The sequence below is a fragment of the Antechinus flavipes genome, chromosome 1, assembly GCF_016432865.1.
Source record: "Antechinus flavipes isolate AdamAnt ecotype Samford, QLD, Australia chromosome 1, AdamAnt_v2, whole genome shotgun sequence".
NCBI lineage: Eukaryota > Metazoa > Chordata > Mammalia > Dasyuromorphia > Dasyuridae > Antechinus > Antechinus flavipes.
Window position 1 is genome coordinate 500,836,378 of NC_067398.1, and position 24,433 is coordinate 500,860,810.

General features: G+C 33.9%; 1 protein-coding gene across 3 annotated transcripts in view; it reads left to right on the plus strand.

Moving 5' to 3' along the window:
- Positions 1-24,433, plus strand: part of SMCHD1 (structural maintenance of chromosomes flexible hinge domain containing 1) — a 259,470-nt gene that overhangs the window by 179,004 nt on the left and 56,033 nt on the right. Inside the window, exon 48 of one of the 3 annotated variants that reach the window (XM_051970387.1) lies at positions 567-5,104. The exons of 1 other annotated variant lie outside the window; for it this stretch is intronic. In XM_051970387.1, coding sequence (XP_051826347.1) covers positions 567-591 — 25 coding nt within the window. In that variant the 3' untranslated portion in view covers positions 592-5,104. Of the gene's footprint in view, positions 1-566; positions 5,287-24,433 lie in introns of those variants that run through there. One more of the 3 variants, XM_051970386.1, reaches the window with a different exon arrangement.

Here is a 24,433-nt window from a genome sequence, read left to right on the forward strand (position 1 = left end):
CTCCTATACACTGAGAAGGCAAGTAGTATAATACACTTTATATACATGAAGTCATGCAAAACATTTCCACATTTGTCATGATTGTGGCAAGAGTGATAGTATTGGTGCTGGTAGAGAAGGGGGGGTAATAATAAAAACAGAAAATGAAAAAAAAAAGATTTCAGCTGCACTCAGTAGTTTTCAACATCAGTTCTCTCTGGAGGTAGATAACTTTTTTTTTTTTTTTTTTTTAAATCATGAGTCTTTTGGCATTATCATGGATCATTATATTGATCACAGTAGTTAAGTCTTTTGAAGGTGATTGTCAGAATGTTGCTATTACTGTGTACAGTGTTCTCCTAGTTCTGTTCACTTCACTTTGTATTAGCTCATAAAATTCTTGCCAGTTTTTTCTGAAACCATGATCTTTCATCATTTTTTACAGCATAATAGTATTCAATCACATTCATTTGCCATAGCTTGTTCAGCCACTTTCCAAGTTTATAGGCAACCCCAATAAGGGATTTCAGTAGAAATAAATCTGTAGTACATAAGACCTAATGTTTTTTCTTCTCCACCTTGACCAGGCTCATAACCAAATCAGATGTGTGAAAGTTGGCAGAGGGGCTGTTGGTCTCACTAAGAATGCACTCACTTCTGCAGCTTTGCCTCAGGAGACCAAGAGGGTGACTTACCAGACTGAATATTTCTGGGGACAATACAAGTACCAAGGACATGAGTTTCCATGTCTGTCCAGATGGGGCTGGAAGCATCCATTCAAAGGAGGGACTCTCGTTGGACAATATGGTCTTACTGGAAGTATCCCAGCCATCTTATTGCTCATTTGTGATATATTGCAAATGTGTCAAAGGAGAATGTTAGGTCTACACTTTGGTAGTGATTATAAACCTGACACAAGGCAATTTTTCATCCTGAAGAAAATACATGTTGAATTCCAGTATAATTAATCATGGATGTTGTGGAGAGATGTTTCAGGATAACAAACTTTAAAAAACTGGACTAGTTTGAATTTAATTAAAATGTTTCAGCTATTGTGAACTATAAGTATTGCTCCAGAGGATGAGGTGTTATAAGCCATGAGAGGAAACTGTTAATGCAGAGTTCAGGATAAGAATGTAAATCTACAGTTGTTTGGGAACTTGAATGTTAATGTTGCTTCAGAAAAACCATAAAAGTGACCACAGTGCACATGCAACATGGTAGTGTTTTAGATTCTAACTGCTTATCCTAATATGTGCAGTGTGTGCAGTTTTTTTTAAAATAAGGAATTATTTGACTTGATATTTGTTTTATAAATCTCAGCCTTAACATTGTTTTTGTAATTTTTTTAATAGTCTTTTTTAAAAGATCGGGAAAAGTAAAATTCTACATTCATATTATAAATTACTATTTAAAAAAACCCATTGCTAAAACATTTAGACTGTTGTCCAGCTAGTGTATAACAGTATATGGAATTTTTGTCCACAAAAGCAGTTTTCAAGTAAAATAACTGTTTTGTTTGTTTTTCAAGAACATTTTTTTGGGTATAGTTACACACCCCAGCAAAAATGTTGGTTTTGACCTTTCTGAACATGCAGCAAAATTAGAAACTATTATGTTTCTTCCCCTTTGAATAGGTAGTTCTTGTTTAAAAAAAACAAAAATTTGGACTCCACCATCGAGTAATTAACATTGGAAGATGACATTCTATTTTTGTTTAAGCTAATAATATTAAATCACTTTTACTATTTAACATTGTTTACCTGTTAAGTTAAATTTACACATCATTACAGCAATAATAGAGAAATACTCAGCCTTTGCTATAATTTTATTCCCTTGTCTCTAGAAAAATCTAAAAACTGGCAAGAAAAATAAACAAATTATTGTTTATGACCAAGATAAATTTTAGGAGCTATTTCCCTAAAATCTGAAGGTTGTTACTTTTTATAACTGGCATCCAGGTTCTCCTATCTATAACTATGTGCTGAATCCTAATGTCTTAAACAAGAACAATTTTAAAGTTTGTTTAGAAATTACTCCTCGTCACCTAAAATTTTATTTGATAAGGATAAAAAGGTATCTTGTGTCATCAGAATGGGGAATTTTTCAGATTGTCGAAAAAACCATTAGATTTCATTAATAATTCCAAACACCAAACAAATTTAAAGCTTTATTGCATTTTTTTAAAATCAGTGAAAAATAATGTCTCAATGGTCTTGCAAAACTTGATTGTTTAGATTTGCCATCCAGTCAAAAAAGATTTTATTCTTTCCCAATGATATTTGCTGGGGGAGAGGGGAAAGGATATTTCTGTCCCTTTTGCATCTAAATGTAATTGAAAATCATATTGTATGTAAGTATGAAAATACTATATACTATGTTCTACACTTGTAAAAAGAAAAGATAAATGCTTTTATTTATGTACCATAACCAATAATAGAGGTTTGGCTTAATTATGGGAAAATAAGCAGAAGCACCAGAATTTTGTTTCTTTTAGTTAAAAGTCTTAAGTCCTCATTACAAAAGAAGAAATCTGCCAGCATTCAGACTAATTAATGTTTATAATATTTGTCCTAATAAACCTAATATCTATCATCAGTACTTGACTATCCAAATGAAGATTTTTGTTAGTAAAATGTGTAGATTTTGGAAACAAAAAGAACTTGTTCTGTTCTCCTTAGTTAAAGATAAACTTCTGGTGCATATTTGCCGCTGCTATAACTTTCCATCATTTCTTTTGCATATTATTCATGTCATTTTGAATATATATTTTTGTGCAGCTTTGCAGTAAATTTGTATTTGTAAAATTGAAATCATATTTATTTAATTTTCATTAAAGGAATTCAGTATTCTAAAGAACATTGCCATCTGTTTAAAAGTTGCTGTACAGGTCCCTAAACATTAGGGACGTTTGGTTTTTTAAATTATGTGGATTTATGTTTAACAACGCAAATATATTTTTAAAAAATCTCCATTTTATAACTTTTACCCCCTTCTTTGTGACCTGCTTATATAGTCACTAAGAAACAAAACAAATGCAAAAGAATTATATTTTTAGTAATTTTGAAAGGCTAATGCTTTAAGTTCAATGTTTGCAATCTGTGTAAGTTTTATATCATCAAGTGTCAATCAATACATATTTTGTGAATATGATAGTGAGTTGTCCTCCAAATATTTCACTTGTTAAATATTTTTGTGCAAAAAAGAAAAATCTTACATTATATGTGTGTGTGTGTGTATACACATATATGTGTATACACACACACACACACATATTATCATTTGTTAAAATGCTCGGTTTTGCTTATAGCCGTGAAGTCCTTGTCTTTTGTATGTTTGTTTTCTTGTGCAGTGCCCAAAAAGAAGCTGAAACCTAATGTTACATATGCATAGATACAGTGAAAGGGAAACATCTTATTGTTTATTGTAAAAGCAACAATTAAAAAATTGGGTTCTTAATGATTATTCCATCATAAATTCTTTTAAAATTTCAACTCCATTAAAATTCAGAATTATTAAAATTTCTTTTGGAAACAAACCAAATAAGCAAACTTTTGGAAGAAGAGTTTTCAATGGGGCAAACTATTGACATAAGTAGCTGATATTAGAAACAATTGGCACAACTTGGAAATACCGTTAAATTTACAATCTTCAACCTTAAATTAGACAAGCAGCTTCTTAACAATTTTGGCTCTAGATTTAAAAAAAAAAAAAAGAGGTAATACTCAGCCTATAGTTAGCAAGACACTTCATACAATTTTTGTCACTAAATCTTTATCATAAATTTTAAAATACCTTAAGTCCCTACTCTTGCCAACCGGATTTTATACAATTAAACTTTTAATTAAAGTCTTCTGGATGTTACTATCTACTGTCCTCTATATCAGAGGTATCAGATTTATGGCCCACTGCATATAATACTCCTGAAGTTGGGACAAGGGAGGGACAATATCAAAATGTTGGGGAAATATTTAACAAAATGAAGGAAAGTACAACACAACTTAGATAATATGTGGTTTTCTAATTCATATGTTAACTATAGGATTCTTTTCTAAATGAGTTTGACACCACTGCTATATGCATTCCAGACTTCTCAACACTTGTTATCTTACCTGAAAGCTTAGATTTTTTAGGGCTTTACCCTCTGCCCTTTTTCTTTTATATGTCCTTTCCACCCATTAGAGTGTGAGCTCTTTGAGAGCAGGGATTGTGTCACTTTTTCCCTCTATCTCCTCAATGCTTAGTACAGTGCATGGCACATAACATAGTAAGCGCTTAAATGCTTTTTTATTCATTCAGTAAAGACATTACATTAATGTTAAATCCGGTGGAATGAATTTGCTTCCAAGTATAGTTTTGTACAACTGCATTCCTTTAGCTTCTTAAACTGAAATCCCTCCTGTTTCACTAGAAATCATCTTGTCCTCTGGTCTCTGAGCATTAGAATAAAAAATCATTTAATTTGAACCTTCTGGTAATAGGATATACTATCTTTGTTGACTTTTATTTATTGAATTTCTGTCCCTCTGTTAGGCAGGCTTAAATATTCATTTGTATTCTTGAAAAAGATTAAATTGATTTTTTTTTTTTTTTTGGATTATACATCATTATAGAAAGCAGTGACCAGTGAACTTTTTTGACTTTACATGGTGTTCAGTATATGTAAGTGAAAAATCAAAAACTAATTAGAACACATGTTTAACAAGAACAGCAACTGATGTAGTGTTTTGTGTTGGTCTAGTCAATTATAACATTTTGGTACTGGAAGTGTTTTCTATCTTTTTGCCTCTTTCCATTTTTTAAAGATAAATTTCTGTGCTGAAATTACTCAGATTAACAAACTACTCAGTGATAAGTTTCTTTTTCATGTTTTCAGATGTACTATGGAATTGTCTTGTATTAATTTGTGAAATGTAAGGCATATTTTTCCTCTTCTAGTAGTTCCAAAGAATGGATTACATCTCCCAAGAAAAAGCAGAAAATTCAACTACAAACCATTTCACCGGAATTTAGTGAAAATTCATGGAAGAGAAAGCATAAAAATACCAATTAGATTGGTTTAAAAAGATCTTTGTATTGACTTATGTGAATATATATTAAATATTCATGTTGTTAATTGTCTAAAGATTTTCCTAGAAATTGTTTTTTTGTTGATGGTAATAACAATTTTGCCTAAGTTTGTGTAGTTTCAATTTCTGAAAAATTAAGGTGTCTTGGAGTTTTGAATGTGGAGTAAAGCTTCAATCTATCTTTTATTTATGGAGTATCAAAAAACATTTCAATAAATGACAGTGCAAACATATTAAATTTCTCAATATAAAATGAATTTTTCTTTAAAATGTCAATCCCCCTTATTTTACAGATGAGAAAATTGACTCAGTAAGGCTAGATGAGTTGTTCAAGATTACCTAAATAGTAAATCCTAGAGCCAGAATTCAAACACAGTTGAATATTCTGTAACACAGAACTTGAGTTGGAAAGGACCCTTGAAGAGCAAGTCCAATTGAAAAAAGAAATCCATATTTCAGTTTGTCTGAAAAGTGGTCAATTCAGTCTTTACTTTGAAGGTCCAGATCCTCAGACAACCAATTTCACTTATGTGCAGCTCTAATTGTTTAGAAGTTTGTTAGGTTTTTTCCCTGAAACCAAGTCTGTACTTGTCTCTTTGCAGGTATTATATATTGCTACTGGTTCTGCCTTCTGGGTTCAGACTAAAAAAATGTTAAATCCTTTAACACATGACAGCCCTTCAAATTCATGAAGATGGCTATTTTGATTATGTCTTATCTTCTCTAGGATAAACATCCCTATTTCAGAAACCGATCCTTATAACATGAACTCAGAGCGTTTCTCCTTCTTTGTTTCTCTCCTCTGGACATTGTCAATCTTACTTGTGTCCTCCCAGAATGCAGAAAGTAAGTATTAAAGTTAGAATATTAGGTTATAGAGTCACAACATTTTAAGTTGGAAGGGACCCTAATGACTCTCTAATCCTAGTCCCAAAAAAGGAATCCTCAATGACACATACCCAGTAGCCACTTCCCAGGCAGGAACCGTGTCTTACTAATTGCCTATCTACTTATAGTAGTTACTCTTGTAAGTCCAAAGACTTTTTGGAGTGCTTCTTTTCAGGAAGAGATGAAATACTCAAGAGTAGAGGGAGTCTTGGGGCAGATCTTAGTTGATAAAGAGAGTGAATATTTCAACTACACCTCACCTATGTATATAAGTCCTAGGTCGTAAAGCTTTGATCATCATGCAGGACCAGGGAATCGCCATTTACCTTTGGTTTTTCCGTCTTCTCCATCGAGTACCTTGCCAAACTGGACCATCTGTTTGTACATTACATTAATTGTACAGTCTATTTTCTGTTCCTGGAAACAATACTCTAGACGTGGTCAGAGCAGGGCAGAGCACTACAGCATTTGTCACCTCTTTATTCTTGGAATGAATGCTTCTTTTAATACAGCACCAAACTGCATTAGTGGAGCCCTGCCTCCAGCAAGTTCTACTTGCATAAAAGACTTCAACTGTATTCTTCTGGGCAACAACTAAAGTGATTGCTTTCAGAGCAAAAATATAAATGGTTCTCATTCTATATACCTTCTCCTGTTTTTGTGATGTTAGGTAGCAACATGTTTTTCAACCATGTACCGACATTAAATTTGCTACTATTAGTCTAAAGTTACAAATGAATGGACACAACCACAAAAGGAAAGTGACTCATATCTTGTTATCCTTAATATGAATGAAACCAACAAAGAAGTAGCAGCTGAGTGGAAGGATGTTTAAAGAAGAAACAAGAAAATTGTAGTTTGGATTTTATTCTGCATGTTTACAAAAAACAATCTCATGGGATGAATACTTGGTCATTTTGTATGACGTTGCTAATAATAGTTTGTGTTATTAAATTGCCAAGGATGAGAAGACATTTGAATAATTTGACAAAACCTTCCAAACAAAAAGCTTGTAATGAAATATGCTGATATTAAAAATGGAATGAAAGAATAAGAAATGAGAGTGGCTAAAGTTTTATAAAGAAGCCACGTCTATGTATTATGAATGTATTTATCAAGAGGACAATTGGAAGACATTGAACATGACAAGCACCAGATGATGCCACAAGAAATGAAATTGGTTTATAACTTAACTGACCGGAAATAACTGGATATTGCTATAAAGGCCATTTCTGAATTTGCTCTTTGTGTATAATCAAACCACCACTTCCTTAGAGATAGTTTCAAAATCAATAAACTAGAAAAAGATTAGTGAAAAAAGATATGCACCATCATGATATTTAAATGTGCTGTCCATGGGAAGCATGGAAAATTGATAAAAGAACAACTATCTGCATACTATATTTTTATAAGAAAGTTTAACCACAATAACTTATTTTTCAGTAAGGAAAACAAAATAGTGTAGAATCTCCATACAACAGATATGTGATATCCTTGCCATTTGGAGAAATATGCCAGCTAAAGGCAACACTAACTTAGAATGTATATTTATTTTTAAGGATGGTAGATCGTGAGTAACAAACATTGAAACAGCAAGAAGGGGGCAGATAGGTGGCATGGTGGATAGAGCACCAGCCCTGAAGTTAGGAGGACCCGAGTTCAAATGTGGCCTCAGACTAACTGTGCCCTTGGGCAAGTCACTTAACCCCAATTGCCCCAGCTTCCCCCCTTCCCCAAAAAAAGAACAGCAGGAAGCAGCAGAATAAAGATAATTTTACAAAAAAGTTATTGAGAGACCCAACAAAGCAAAACCAAACACCTAATGATATTTAAAGGAAATAAAACAGACAACAGATTAAAGATGGAAACAATCCAATAGAAACAGAAGCTCCAATGGAAATAAAAATCTAGTAATTTTCTTCATTCATAATAGAACCAACACATTTGAACTTTTAACATTACCCTATCATACAATGTAAAAATGGAAGTGGCAATAAAGAAAACAAAGCTGTGAATAACAGCTGGATTAAACCAAGTATGTCAAGAAAAGTGCCATAATGGAGAAGAAATTATATTGAGGGAATTCAGGATTGATTATTAAGCTATCTAAAAGGGAAGATTATTAAAAGATTGGGGGGGAAATCCTGGACTCAATTCTTTTTTTTTTTTTTAAATAATTTTTTATTGATAGACCTCATGCCAGGGTAATTTTTACAGCATTATCCCTTGCATTCACTTCTGTTCCGATTTTACCCCTCCCTCCCTCCACCCCTTCCCCGAGATGGCAAGAGTCCTTTACATGTTGAATGGGTTGCAGTATATCCTAGATACAATATATGACAATATATGTGTGCAGAACCAAACAGTTTTCTTGTTGCACAGGGAGAATTGGATTCAGAAGGTATAAATAACCCGGGAGGAAAAACATAAATGCAAGCAGTTTATATTCATTCTGGACTTAATTCTTACCGAAAAAGATAACTGAAAAATTAAATCTACTGAAAACATATCTGTTTTTTATTTAATTTGCACATAATATTCATTAGAATTCTCTATCTTCATTGAAGGAATGCCTTGAAAGTTTAGAAGGAAAGAGGCTGGCATTTGCAAATAGTATGATATCCATTACAAACTACATATTTATAGTCATCCAGGTGATGAAATGGGGAAGAGAATGCTCTTCTCAATTCAAGATCCCATTGCGTTTATTATTTGCTGTTAGTAAAAATATTTAACTTGGTATATCAAAAGACTTATCTTTGTGGATTTCTTCCAACAAGGCATCTCCTATACACATTATTATTATAAAAGATCCCATGAAAAATTTAATTCTCAATCATTATTAAATAACAAAGTAAGGAAATGTATGCTTGCAAAATGTGTTTGTAATTGTAAAACACAAGATGTCCAACATAGATTTATAAAAGGGGAAGAGGGGGATTCTGTGTAGATGATGAGATTCTTCAAGTGTTCCTATTTCTAGGTAATATGCTGAATGTAGGGGAAAGGGAAATGGAAAAGCATTTATGTAGCACCTATTAGGTGCCAGGCACTGTTCTAAGCCCTTAAACTCTGTGAGTTAAGTAATAATATAGGCTCTGTTTCATAGTTAGAAACTGAGAGAAAAGTTAAATTATTTGCCTAGGATCACAGCAATGTTTCACAAACTAGTGGCTCATGCCAAATTTGAACTCGTGTCTTCCTGCATCTAGGCACAGTTCTCTATCCACATCATTACCAGTTACCTGTAGTGTCAAGCTAGATAACTTTTAGGATTTTATGACATCAGTAGCCAGCCTTATGCAGTTTGATGAAAAATTCAAGCTGGTCAATATGCATATATTGAAATATGCTCTATAAAGAATTGGCTGATTCTAGTTCTGAAGAGAAAAGGGAAAGCATGCCAGAATACCTTTGGGACCATACATAGTGCTTTTAATGGTTCTAAGATTTTCCTTGAAATGGAGGCCTCTCTTTATAACTTCAGTATGTTTTTGCTTATATAGTATGATTTCAATTCATTTAATATATTAGTCTTCAAAAAATAACAAAGGTAACCCAAAAGATAGTGGAAAAGGGCATGGTGGATGGGTAGAATATATTGTTTATGAAGAATTACATAAGAAAAACAGCATAAAGGTTGTCATTAGAAAGATATACAAGTGGTAAAAGAAGTAGTCTGGTCATGTAGCAAGAATGAGCAATTATCAATAGGCAGCTCACAGGTTCTCTTGATAACCATGAATGGTTATCCTTCTGTGCCTTTCTTACTATCTCCAGTGCTTAACACAGTGTCTTGCACATAGTAAGGACTTAATGAATGCTTGTTAACTGTCTGCCTAACTTGTAGAAAGGCCACTAGGATGTTGAGTGGATTAATTTTTATAAAAGAACTTGAATAAAGTTGTCACATAATTTGTATGAATGGATTTTTTGTAATTGCATTGTTTACATCATAGGTTCAAAGTGTTGATCCTCTAAAGTGGGATACGGACAATGAAATAGACCCAGACTTTTTAAAATTTCTACCATGATATGGCAACATAAAGCTATCACCACAAAAGAACCAAAACCCCCCCCTCAAAAAAAAACCTAGAGACATTTAGAAAGCACTTGACCTCCTTGCCAATAGAGAGATGATAAGTTGAAGAAAATTCTGATGTATTAATTTAAATTCATTTACAAAATTGTAGAAGAAAATAAAGAAACATGACCTATTTAGCCTCATGAAACTGAAAAGCTATGGAGAGGAAAAATGAATCTACATTTATCTTTGAACATACTTGATTTTGTAAAATCCTGAAATGAAACTGGAAGCACAGCAATAGAAGAAAAATGGAAAAAATGTTCTACAGCGATTTTCTCTGGAAATGCTATTTTTGGACTCTGACATAGTCCTTGATTTTTAATATGAAAAAATAGAAATGGCACTAACAGAGTCATACAAAGAAAGATTAGGTAGTATGAACTATCTTTGTAATTGAAGAACTATAGATTCTCAAGATATTTAAATGAGAGGAAAGCATTAAATTTTTTGAAAAATTTGTACCATAAAAGGAAGATAAATTATTAATAACTAGAGATCTGCATCTATTTTCTTATATCTACAAAGTTTTTGTGGCAATTTACATTTGTTAAAAGTCTATTATTGAAGTGTATGGAGACACTAATATGATAGATGTATGTATTAAATTATATAATTTAAGACATACGATCCAATTATGTTTATTTTTTGTGGATTGTTTTTAAAGTATTTAATTCAGTTAAGTAAAATACAGCCTTCAGCTCTACTCCAGACTGTCATCTTTGTAAATGTTAAGGTCATAAAGGATTTAAAACATTTTTAAAAGCTTTTTATTTTCAAAATATATGCATGGATAGTTCCAACATTCATCCTTGCAAAACCTTGTATTCCAGTTTTTTTTTCTCCTTCCCTTCCCCTCATCCCTTCCCTTAGACAACAGGTAATCCAATGTATGTTAAACATGTGCGATTCTTCTATACATATTTCCACACTTATGCTGCACAAGAAAAATCATATCAAAAAGGGGAGAAAAATGAGAAAGAAAACAAAAAGCAAGCAAACAACAAAAAAAGTGAAAACATTATGTTGTGATACACACTCAGTCCCCACAGTCCTCTTTCTGCAAAGGGCTCTGTTCACAAGTCCATTGGAACTAGCCGGAATCACTTTGCTGTTGAAAAGAGTCACGTCCATCAGAATTGATCATCATATAATTTTATTGCTATGTATAATGTTCTGGTTCTTCTGACTTCATTTAGTATCAGTTCCATGTAAGTCTCTTCATCCTGCTGATTATTTCTTATAGAACAATAATATTCTATAACATTAATATAACTTATTCAGCCATTCTCCAATTGATGGACAACTTTTTAAAAAATAGATTTAACAGCCATCTATTAAAGTGAAGTTAACTTTGATGATTCTTTGATTATTATCATAAAGTAAAACAATAGGTAACAAATAGTTTAATGTTGTGAAACATTTTTCATATTATTTAATTTTGCTTCTAACAGTCTTGTGGGATTATGCTATTATCTGTTGGAGATGAAGCATCTGAGAGGTTAAGTGACTTGTTCAGGATACATAAATGGTATTTAAAACAAAATTCAAACTCATTGGTTCTTGACCCTAAAAGCAGAGTTCTGTTCTCTAGACTACAAAGCTGCATTGAAATAAGGAGATGTGTATTCCCCAAAGGTATTTGAAATACATTTTTATTTTACTAAATATTTCCTGATTATGTTTTAAAAAAAAAACAACAAACATTACCATTCATTTTTAAAAATTTGAATTCCCTATTCTCCCTCTCTTGTCCAATCCTTCCTCACTCCTTAAGACCAGCAAGCAACACGATATTGCTTAAACATATGAAGTCATGCAAAACATTTCCATACATCAAAGGTATTTGTCATTGTAATGCAGTATATATAGCACAGCATTCAAATTGGGGTATTCGTTATGCTTCTTAAAGCTATACCTTTCTTCCTACTTATAAGTCACATTGTGGTAATTAAACCCTAGAACATTATAGAGCCTCCTAAATGAGACTTGTGGTTGCCATAAAAATTTAACTTTATTCTCTGCAAAGAAAAAATCAAAAATCAAGTACAGCTTGTCAGGATATTTATCTTAGAAATAGATTTCAGAAAGATAGATCTTTTCCAGAATTGAATATAGGTAGGAAGATAGCAGATTTGTTTGTTTCTTGAAATCATGTACTTTGTAACCTCAAGTTTTTTCCTAACAAAACATTATGATATATCCTTTTAGTAGTACCATATGATTGTGAATCAATACATACCTCAATCATTGAAGACTCAAAACTTGCTAAAGAGCAATGCAGGGATGCTTGTTGACTTTAAGGAGACTCTAACTTGGTATGAATGGTGGATTATATTCACAAAATAGCATAAAAGATAGCACCAAGTGCATAAAAGACAACCCCCCTCCCCAAGATAAAGAGGAAAATTATGTTTAAAGTCACCATAATGAATTTTTTTTTTGTAAATAGTATTTTTTCTCTGTTTACAGATAAAGACATTTTTATAAGATCTTGAGTTTAAAATTTTTTATTCCTTCTGTCGCCCTTTCCCCAAGATGGCAAGCAATCTGATATAAATTATACAGATGCAATCATATAAACATTTCCACATTAGTATTGTTGTAAAAGATGATACAGAACCAAAGGGAATAGCCACACACACACACCAAAAAAAAAAACCCAAAGTGAAAATAGTATGCTTCTATCTTCTTTCAGACTCCTTAGTTCTTCCTCTGGATATGGATAGCGTTTTTCCTCATGAGACTTTTGGAATTATCTTGGATTATTGTATTGCTAAGAAGAGCTAAATTGATCATAGCTGATCATTATGCAGTATTATTGTTACTGTGTGCAAATTTCTGAAATCTGCCCCCTCATAATTTCTTACAGCACAATAATATTGCATTACATCCACATGCCACAACTTGTTCAGCCATTTCCCAATTGATAGACATTCTCTCAATTTCCAATTCTTTTCCCCCACAAAAATTAAGCTATAAATATTTTTTCTATATATGAGTTCTTTTCTCTTTTTTATGATCTCTTTGGGATACAGATCTAAGAGTGCTATAGCTGGATCAGAAGTTTGATTTCCTTTTGAGTATAATTCCAAACTGTTCTCCAGAATGGTTGAATTTGTTCACAACTCCAACAATAATGCATTAGTATTCCAATATTTCCACATCTTCAAATTTATCATTTTTCTTTTCTGTCATATTAGCCAGTCTGATAGGTGTGGGGTGGTACCTCAGACTTGAAATTGTGTTATTATTAAACTTAGACTGATCTGCTGGCATCACTTCTAAATTCATAAAGGAAAAACTGACTAAATTTCCAAAAGACAGCAACAATTAAGGGACATAAATGTTCTATAGCTGGATAAGTTGAATAATGATAAAAAGGAACATAAAGTAGATAATTATGAAAATTAGATTATAAAAGTTTTTCTAAATGAATATATTTATTTTTCAAGCCTCAATGCCTTTATTATTGTGCTAGAACACAAAGAAATCAAATGTTTAAAAGGCAAAAATATTAAACACAAACTTTATAGACCACAACACAATTAAAATGGTAATTAATAAAGCGAATTAAGACAAAAGATAACTGACATAAATGAACATTAAATAGTGCTACCCTGGAGCAAGTCATGGGAATAATAACCATTTAAAACAACATGATAATCAAATAATATACTAAAATTTGGGGAAAGACACCTAAAGCTGTCCTTGTAGGGGGAAAAATGTACATGCTAATAAAATAGAAAAATGTTTATTAATAAATTGAGCTCACAGTTTTTAAAAACCTAAAAAAAAGTATTAACAGAACAAAGGAAGAAACTTTGAAAATTGGAGAAAAAAATAGATACAATTGAAACACCATAAAAATGATCAACAAAACTAATAATTTTTTTAAATCTTTAGAAGCCAATGTGCAAAATCAAATTACTACCAAATTTAAAAATCACAATAAACAAATAAAAAGAATTTTAAAACTTTTTAATATAATTACATGTCATTAAAACTTGAAATTTTAAAGAAAATGGTTTATATTGATTAATTGAGGCACAGTATCTACCTGGATAGAGGGAACGGGGACACAGTTCAAGCGCAAAACCTAGAAGCATTTAGCGAGCAAGCATAACATGAACAGGGGAGAGCAGTAGACCTACTTTGGGCTGCTTCAAAGATTGGGTTTATATGGTTTCATAACAAAGACAGGAGAATAAGAATTCACAATACCAGAAATCAGAATGCTTTTCCCTGCTCTATTTAGGGCATGGACAAGCCAGTTTGAGCCAGCTCTGTGTTGCTGGCACAACAGAAGTGTTCTAGGTTTATACAGTGAACATATCAAAGGATCACTGGTACATCAAACTCAACATTTTTTCTGCTTCCTTATTGACTGATTCTGATTTCCACATTATTTTGGTCTTGCTTGGAAAATAAGGAAGCTCAAACAAATTAAGGTGATTTCCACATTCCCTCCTTTTGGTCAGGTGGTCCAAAGACCAACTGAAGACCAAGGAGGCAAAACTTGCTGGAACATGATTTTGTTTACTTGTGGGACGTACAAAGCACAAGGAAGCATTTGACTATAACATAGACTGATAAAATGGTGAGATCAACAAGGAGGCCAAAGATAATAGAATGGAAAAAAGAGCCTTTTCCTCTGAGGATCCAACTAGATGTTTAAGGGAAGCTATCGAGCAAACAACTTGGAGGGACTGCTTCAGTGGGTATGGGACACACATTCAGCAGAAAAAAACTTGAAGTACCAGCAGTAGGAAAACAAGGATATGGTCAAATTAGACCTGAATGTTAAGACTTACAAGGCCTAGCCACACATTCTGGGGAGCAATCAAGAACAACCTGATTAAGAAAAGGATAATAAGAGCTGGTAGACAGAGATTCCTAGGAAGTAACAAGAGACCAACTTAATAAAGAAGACATGGGAGCTCCATAAATTCCCATCAAAAGATTCAAGAAAGCAGTAATGAAAATGTAATAGCATAACAAGTTAAAATATTAAGCATTACTCAACCTATCCTGAGTTTTGGAACTAATGGATACACTAGATGTCATTATCTTTGTCTCTTGGAATTAGCTTTTTACACCTACAGTCAGCAGTTGCTGGCCTTTCCGGACGATTTCAGTAAGGTCATCAGTGGGTTTGGTCATCCAGATAAGGAGCACAAGAGCTTTCTTCATATGGGAAACATGTATCCAAGAGTCAATCCCTTGTACTTTGGCAACCTTGGGGGTAGCCTGCAGCACCTGTTAAGTCCTTTCCACCAGAGCTTGAGAGAATGCTTCCTCAAATGTCACTTCCGAAAGACTTGACCACCTGGCTAGTATGTAGGGATGCCACAGACGACCTGATCTCCTGAGAGAAACCTCTTCTGAGAGAAAAGGGGCTGGATTGAGTAGTTATGTTGTGTCAATGATGACATTTGGCTTGCTGAAAAGACCAGCTTCTAAATTGGCAAGGTGACTTGGTGAAAGATGCTGAATGTGGTAACTGTTAGGTAAAGCATCTACTACATGGGAACAAATACGATCAAAGAGAAATCCAATACTGTTATCAACATCAGACTTGACCAAATCAGCCATTGCTTTGACTTTTCTTGAATACTCTTAGAGTAGTTTGGCCAGTATCAAAAGTCTTTCTATAATTTGCAAGGGGTGAAAATTTTCCCCATGTTTCTGAGTCAGGACCCCACTTGTATTTGTTCTCTCCTTTGTAACAAAAAGGAAGAAGGGAAGCAAGTAGTTGCCTTGCCTGAGGGTGGGAGGGCAGGATAGGGCCAATCTGAGTTTTGTATGGGGGCTAGCAATGGCAGAAAACTCAGAGATCCAGAAATGTTAGTAGTTAATAAGACTGAGGAATGCACACAACAGGCATTTTGTGGTAGGGAGGGGAGAAGTAGACAATACCCTTGAGTCTTTCAGAATCGAGATATGGTACATTGGGAGTAATAGTGAGTCCAAAGAATTTAACATATGGGAAAGCAAACTGGACATTAATATCAAGAGGCTCTTGTGAATTCAGGCAAGTAGGATATGAAGGGGGTCAGCTACACAAGTTTTATGCAATGGACAGCACAACATATCATCTACATGTTGGAGAAGGGTGGGTCCAGAAAAATCTGCATGGTCATGATGAACTTGGGAGAAGTAAGATGGGCACTCTATAGCCTCAAGGTCGGCAGTCCAAGATAATGTTCTCCCTTTCTAGGTGAAAACAAAAAGGAAAGTGATTAGAGGGGTGGATCTTAATTGAGAAAAAGGCACTGGAGAGATCAAGACAGAAGATAAATTGGGGAGCCAGGGAGAAACAGATTAAGGAGGGTGTGAGAGCTGGGAATGTGAGTATGAAATACAGGAGGGAAGAAATCTCCCTTATCTTTGTTTGATTCCAGGCTTAAGATTACACAGTTAATTACTGGAAGAGGAACATAATTCAAATTTCCCTACATTTTTCCAGCATTTTTCTCCCAATACCTTTATTTGGCAACTTGATCTGAGAGGAGAGAGGTTAACATGATCATAAGGAGAGGTTCTCTGAGCTGGCAGAGTCACCAGAAATCTTTGATTTAAACAGGCTTTTTTTCCCTTTTTCATGGTCAACGGTGTCATAATTTTACCACAAACACAAGTTAAAATTGTTAGATATTTATACTTGCATTTCATTAAAGTAACTCAGAGATATTCCAGTATCAATGTTATTTAATAGATTTAATATTGTATTTACAGAACTTATTCTTAGAAATTTGCTATAAAAGGAAGGGGTAGTCTAGCAGAATGGTAACCACAATCAGGGAGAGGGTGATCTTTTCTTCAGTTCGGCTGACCTTTTCTCTTGTGCAATTTTTCATATTTTTTCATTGATGTTTTCATGCACTATCTGGAACTTGTGGTCTCAGTCACCTGCCTCAAGAAACTACTTATTAAAGATGGTCAATTCAGGAAGCTTAGTTTCTAAAAGACTTTGGGTCACTTAGTTTCACCCTCAGATGATTTTGCTTGTTTTTATTAAAAACAGTCTGTAGGGGACAGCTAGGTGGTGCAGTGGATAGAGCACCAGCCCTGAAAGACCTGAGTTCAAATCTGATCTCAGACACTTAACACTTCCTAGTTGTGTGACCCTGGGCAAGTCACTTAACCCCATTGCCTCAGAAAAGGAGGAAAAAAAACCCTCAACTATTTGTAGTACCTGTAGATTCCTCCTAATGAGTCACCTCCTGAGCATTTTACCAGATCTTCACTCAACAATGGTGGACTCAACTGAAAAGAGAAAGTAGTCTGGGATTGGAATTGGAGCAGAAAATTTAAATTCAAGGAGTTCCATTTGTTTCCAAGCTTGTCTCCACCATGCTACGAGGAACTGGAAACTGAGTGGATGTCCATCAGCTGGAGAATGACTGAATAAGTTATGATATATGAATGTTATGGAATATTATCGTACTATAAGAAACAATCAGCAATTTGATTTTTGAGAGGCCTGGAGAGACTTACATGAACTGATGCTAAGTGAAGTGTAGAACTAGGAGATTACAATGATCAATTCTGATGGACATGGCTCTTTTCAATATTGAGGTGATTCAGGCCAGTTCTAATGGTCTTGTGATGAAGAGAGCCATCTGTTCCTAGAGAAAAGACTGGGGGACTGAGTATGGATCACAATAGTGTTTGCATATTTTTTTGTTTGCTTGATTTTTTTTCTTTCTTTCTCATTTTTCCCTTTTTGATCTGATTTTTCTTGTGCCAGCATGATAATTGTGGAAATTATGTATAGAAGAACTGCATATGTATAACATGTATTGGATTACTTGCTGTCTAGGAAGGGAGGTGGAAAGAAGAGAGGGAGAAAAACACAGGGACACAGGGTTTTGCAAAGGTGAATGTTGAAAACTATCTTTGCTTGTATTTTGAAATAAAAAACTTATTAAAAATTATAAAAAGGAGAAAAAAGAAAATTCTGGTGTAATATATTGAAGGCAACATGATACAAGACAAAGAGAAATTAATCTGGAGTCATTAGAGATTACATGACATTGGACATTATTGACATTACCTACATGACCATGGACAAGTTAATTTCTTTAAGCCTCAGTTTCCGCATTTGTTAGATGGATATAATACTAGTAGAGTTTGTCTCATGGAATTACTGTCAAAGAAGAGCATGAATAACCTATACAAATATTTAAAAAAAAAAAAAAAAGCATTTGACAAAATGCAGCACTCATGTTAAAAATTATAAAAATTATTGGTGTTTTTAGGTGATTTAAAAATACATATCTAAAATGAAAGCCACATGATTTCTAAGGAAAGTATTGGAAGTATTCCCAATAACTAGAAGAAATGCTATTCCTCACATACTATTCCTCACCATGAGTATATAGTTTTGAAATGTAACACAAGGAAAAAAAAGATACAAAGATTGGCAAAAAAGGTGACAAAGTAGACTTATTTATAGATATGATTTACTTAGAAAACTCCAAAGAAATTAATTAAGCTGATTAATGTCTTCAGTGTAGTAACTGATTAATCAACCCACAAAATTTATGAGTTCAGAAAAATTATAAAATTGATAAAAATCCTGGGAGTTAATTTACCAAGATACTTAAGAGTTATATAAATACAATTTCAAGAAAGAAAGAAAAACTAGGAAGAAAGAATTGTACTCTAAAATAGAAAAAAAATTATATATACTTGGGGTGATATTTATTGGTCAGTTATATAGTAGTCACTATACATTAGTATACTAAGAATTATAATATTTAATTTATAATGGAGTGCTATGCTTTACATTGTACTAAGAGGTATTAGGTTCAGGTTAGCATTTTGCACTATATACTACAATAAGTTCTATATCGTCTGTCTGTCTGCCTATCTATCTTTATGTAAATCTCAAGTTTTAAACAATAAATTATTTTTAAAAAACAAAGGACAAGAGGTACGTTTCACAAATAAGTCAAATTAGGACATTATTAAATGAGATAGCAGAGATCATAAGAGATAAAATAGGCCATTTAAATTGAAAGTCTTTTGTACTAGTAAAATTTTTGGAGTTGAAATAGGGGAGGAAATAAAATTGTCTCTTTAAAGTTTCTCATTTAGAGGTGTCTATAGAGAATCAATACATACATAAAGGCCATTTTCTTTGACCTAGATTGTTGTAATAGCCTTCTAAGTAGTCATCCTGCTTCAAGTCTCTTCCACTCTCCAGTTGATCCTCCATTCACCTGTCAAGGGAATTTACAAAAATTTTTTAAAATTTTATTTCATTTTACAAACATTTATCTCTTATATCTTCTCATCCCTCATCCTGCTCAACCCCTGTTCAGTGAGATCAAGTGGCTTTCTGTTGTTTCAAGGATCAAATATAAACTCATTTTACATTTAAAGTTTTTTATAATCTGGTTCCTTCTACCTTTGCAGTATTTATACACTTTACTCTTCTCCAAACTCTATGATTTAGAGTACTGGTCTGCTTTTGGCTTCTTGTTCATGATTTCCATCTCTCATTTCTGTATCTTTCCATTGGCTATTATTTATGCCATGATGATTCCATCTCTTAGTTTCTTTCAGGATTTAATTTAAAGGCTACTTTCCTTCCTTCTTATCTCCCCCATTGAAAGGTACACTTTTTTCAGGCCATGAATCAATTTTTGCCTTTCTTTGTATCTCCAGCACTTAATATGACGCCTGATAGTTATGACTAACTTTTCATGAGCCCATGGACCATAGCACTTGTGAGACTCTTTCATCCTTTACTATCTTCCAAATTCTGTCCAAGTTCATTGTTTCTATTATATATTGACTCAATCCTCTGCCACCCTCTTTCCCTTTTGCTTTCAATCTTTCCTAATATCCTAACACTGTCTTTTACAATGAATTTTGTCTTCTCACTAAGTGACCAGAGCTTTTAAGTTTCAGCATTAGTATTTGACCTCCCAGTGAATAGTCTGAATTAATTTCCTTAAATATTGGCTGCTTTGATCTCCTTGCTATTCAAGGGATTCTCAAAAGTCTCCAGTACCTCAATTTGAAAGCATCATTATTTCTGGGGCACTCAGCTTTTCTTATAATCTATCTCTAACAGCCATGCACTGCTCCTGAAAAAAAAACCAATAGCAACATAGCTTTGACTATATGGAATCTTTGTTAGCAAAGTGATTTATCTTGCTACTTAGTATGATATCCAGATTTGCCATAGCATTCCTTCCAACGAGCAAACATCTTAATTTCAAGGCTGTAGTTGTCATCTGCAGTATTCTTTGAGTCCAAGAATATAAAATCTGACAATCTTTTCTTTTCCATTTTCCAGGAAGTGTAGAACTAATTGCCAAGATCTTAGGTTGTTTTTTTTTTTCTTTTTATGTTAAGCTTCAAGTCAATTTTCATACTCTTTTTCTTTCATCCTCATCAAAGGGCTTCTTAATTCTCCTTCACTTTGCCATTAGACTGCTATCATCTGCATATAAGTTAAATACCTCTTCCAATTTTAAACCAATCAGTTGTTCCATGTTTATAACAAACTGTTGCTTCTTGGCCCACATACAAGTTTTCAGGAGACAAGATGGATGATATGATAATCCTATCTCTTTGAGGACTTGTCACATTTTGTTGTGATCCATACAGTCAAATGCTTCAATGTAGTCAATGAAGCAGAAGTAGATTTTTTTTTTTCTGGAACTCTCTTGCTTTTACATTATAATAATCTAGCAAATATTGGCAATTTCATCATTAGTTTATTCTGTTTCTTCAAAACCCAGCCTGATTTTCTTTCTTCTTCTTTTTTTTTTTTTTTTTTTGCTGAACTGCTCTTTTTTTTTTTTTAATTTTTTTTTTAAATTTTTATTTAATAATTGCTTTATATTGACAGAACCCATGCCAGGGTAATTTTTTTACAACATTATCCCTTGCATTCATTTCTGTTCCGATTTTTCCCCTCCCTCCCTCCACCCCCTCCCCTAGATGGCAAGCAGTCCTATATATGTTGGATATGTTGCAGTATATCCTAGATACAATATATGTTTGCAGAACCGAACAGTTCTCTTGTTGCACAGGGAGAGTTGGATTCAGAAGGTATAAATAACCCGGGAAGAAAAACAAAAATGTAGATAGTTCACATTCGTTTCCCAGTGTTCTTTCTTTGGGTGTAGCTGCTTCTGTCCGTCATTTATCAATTGAAACTCAGGTCTCTTTGTCAAAGAAATCTACTTCCATCAAAATATGTCCTCATACAATATCATTGTCGAAGTGTATAATGATCTCCTGATTCTGCTCATTTCACTTAGCATCAGTTCATGTAAATCTCGCCAGTCCTCTCTGTATTCATCCTGCTGGTCATTTCTTACAGAACAATAATATTCCATAACATTCATATACCACAATTTACCCAGCCATTCTCCAATTGATGGGCATCCATTCATTTTCCAGTTTCTAGCCACTACAAATAGGGCTGCTACAAACATTTTGGACAGCCTGATTTTCTGGTAATTCTCAGTTCACATATTGATGAAGCCTAATTTAAAGAATCTTAAACATAACCTTGCTGCCATATGAAATTAGCACACAGCACCCTCTTTAAGATTAGTCCATAAATTGATCTTTTCTAATCCTGTGACTGCTTTTGTGTTTTCCAAATTTTCTGGGATGTTGAGTGCAATACAATGAAAAACATATGAGGTTTGTGTAAACTGCTGTAAAGGGAAATAAACAGAATCAGGAAAACAATGTATATAATAACCATAGTAACAGTTTTTAAAAGAATATTAAAAGTCAAACTTTGAATAATTATAATGACCAATCTTGGAGTTAGAGGATACATAACAAGAAACAAATCTCACTCCTTACAGGTGGGGAATGTTTCATATATTATTAGATCTGGTCTTGTGTCTATTGATTTTATTTCGTAATTTTATTTTGTTACAAGAGAAGGTTTAATTTGGTTTGCACGAGATTAAGGGTCTAAGTGATTATATCCTGTGAGAGAAAATCAAAAATAGTAATAGACTACTTAAAAATTTTAACACTACTTTGGGCTACAAGATATTTGGTTAGAGAGGAGAACTATATACTCCCTCTCGCTGGTCCCTATCTCTATGTGGGTGGAATTACTCCCAGCTTTTCCCTTCGCACTTGATTATAGCTATTCCTTAGGAATAGGGGTTTTCTCAAACCTGCCTCAGTGGAGGGAGGGGGTTGTCTAAGATCACCAAATTAGAGGGACCTTCTCCCATTTCTACTTCCTAAGCCTCTTTATTGGCTTATTTTATTTCAAGATAAGAGCTTTCAATTGGCCTCTTTGCTTTTATGTCTTTCCTCTCTCCAAGTCATCCCAACCAATTACTGAAGTGATTTTTCTAAAGCACAGGTTTGACCATGACATTCTTCAATTTAACTTCAGTTGCCGACTGCTAAGGACTCCTTTCCTCTAGGATCAAAGTGTAAAAGTCTTTATTTGGTGTTTAAGGCCTTTCACAATCTGGCTCAAGCTTCCTTTCTAAATTTCCTATAGAGCATTTCCCTTTATTTTCTTTATGTTCCAGGCAAACTAGATGATGTTCCTCATACATGGCATTGGCTTTCTGTTTCTGTTTTGCATAGGTTTCCCTATGCCTGTGGTGGAAAAACCTCTTTTCCTTCACCGCTTAGTTCCCTTTAAAGATCAACTCAAGTGCCACTTCATGGAACTTTTCCTGAGCTTTCCTCATTCCTAGTGATTTCCTCTCAAATTACTTTTTATTTATTTTGAATATACTTCTTTGTATAAGGCTGAAACCTGGTATGAGCATTTGTACTCATGACTTGTGCATCTCTTCACTGGTAGAAATAATGATTACTCAAAACTCTTTGCCTATATGAAGGTCATAGTTGGCAAGCACTTGGAAGAGAAGATTTCTTCTGGCTTCTGTCTTTGAAGATAGATGTGTTTCCAGGTTTTCTTTAGGAAAAAAATCTCCTGGAGAATGTTGAGAAGAAAGCATGTAGAGAATCCAACACCTGAGGATGTTTGTGAATTCCAGTTTGCCATGATAGACATTTCAGGGAACTTCAAGTGAGGTAGAAATCTATTGTAGCTCTCTCATCTGTCTTGCTCTGTCTCTGTCTCTCTGTCAGTGATAGTCTCAGAGGGAAGGCTCTAAGATTAAGGAGGATTGTTGTTCAGCCATGTCCACCTTTTTGTGATCCTGCAGACATTCGTCTGTAGGGTTTTTTTTGGCAAAGAAAATAAAGTAGCTTGCTATTTCCTTCTCCAGTATTTCATTTTTTTGTTTGTGATAAAGCAAATAGAGTTTAAATGACTATCCTAGGGTCACCTTAAATGTACCAAGAAGTGTCTGAGATTGGATTTGAGCTCCTAAGTTCTGGCATCTAACTGCTTCAAGGAGGATTGGGAAAGCTCATTGCAGAAGGGATAATTTAATTTTGGAATTTTAAGGAAACCAAGGAAAGTAGAAGGCAGAGACTGGGAGGGAGCAAACTCAAAGCACAGGGTAAAGCCAGTAAGGATACAAGGAGTCAAGAAATGATATCTCATTTAAGAATTGCACCATCACAGAACTGTAAAGTATACATGGAAGGGCTTAAGTATAAGAAGATTAGAAATTTATAAAGAAACCAGGTTATAAAACACTCTGAAAGTCAAAAAGAGGATTTTTTATTTGATCCTCAAGATAATAGGGAGCCACTGAAGCCTACTGAATGGAGGTGGGTGGTGAATGGAAATATGGTTAATTTGCAATTTGGTGTAAGGGTCAATCTGATTGGTGAGTGGAGGATATGTTGCAGTGGAGAAAGATGAAGCAGAGAGACAAGCCAGCAAGTTATTGCAATAGTCCAGGCATTAAGTGATAATGATGATGTCCTATACCATGGTGGTGGTGATGAGGTTCAGGAAGTCTTTGTGTTCTTGAGTCAAGGGGCAAAAAGCTTCATTATGATGTCATAAGGCAAGCAAAGTTCCTAATTAACCCTCAGTTAACGAGGAGAAAGATGCCATAAAATGGACTAAGTTGGAGAAAAACACAGGCTAAGTTCCTTAAAGGAACTTAACTACAAAAAGAGAGACTCCATACAGCAGGCAAAATTCATACATGAACTCACCATTACCAAGGGGAAAAACTGCGTAAGGCAGGTGAAATTCCCTCATGGATCATCATTGTGATGCTTACTTAAAATGTGTGGAATCCAGGCTTAGGCCACCTTCAAATCAAGGGACAAAAAGCTTTATTATGATACCATAAGGAAGGCAAAGATGCTAATGAACTTACCATTTACAAGGGGAAAGAAGCTGTAAGGCAACAAAGTTCTCTAGCAGAACTCACTGCCATAAGATAGGCAAAATTCCCTAGCAGAATTTGCAATTAACAAGAGGGAAGATGCCATAAGATGAGCTAAGATCCTAATGAACTTGAAC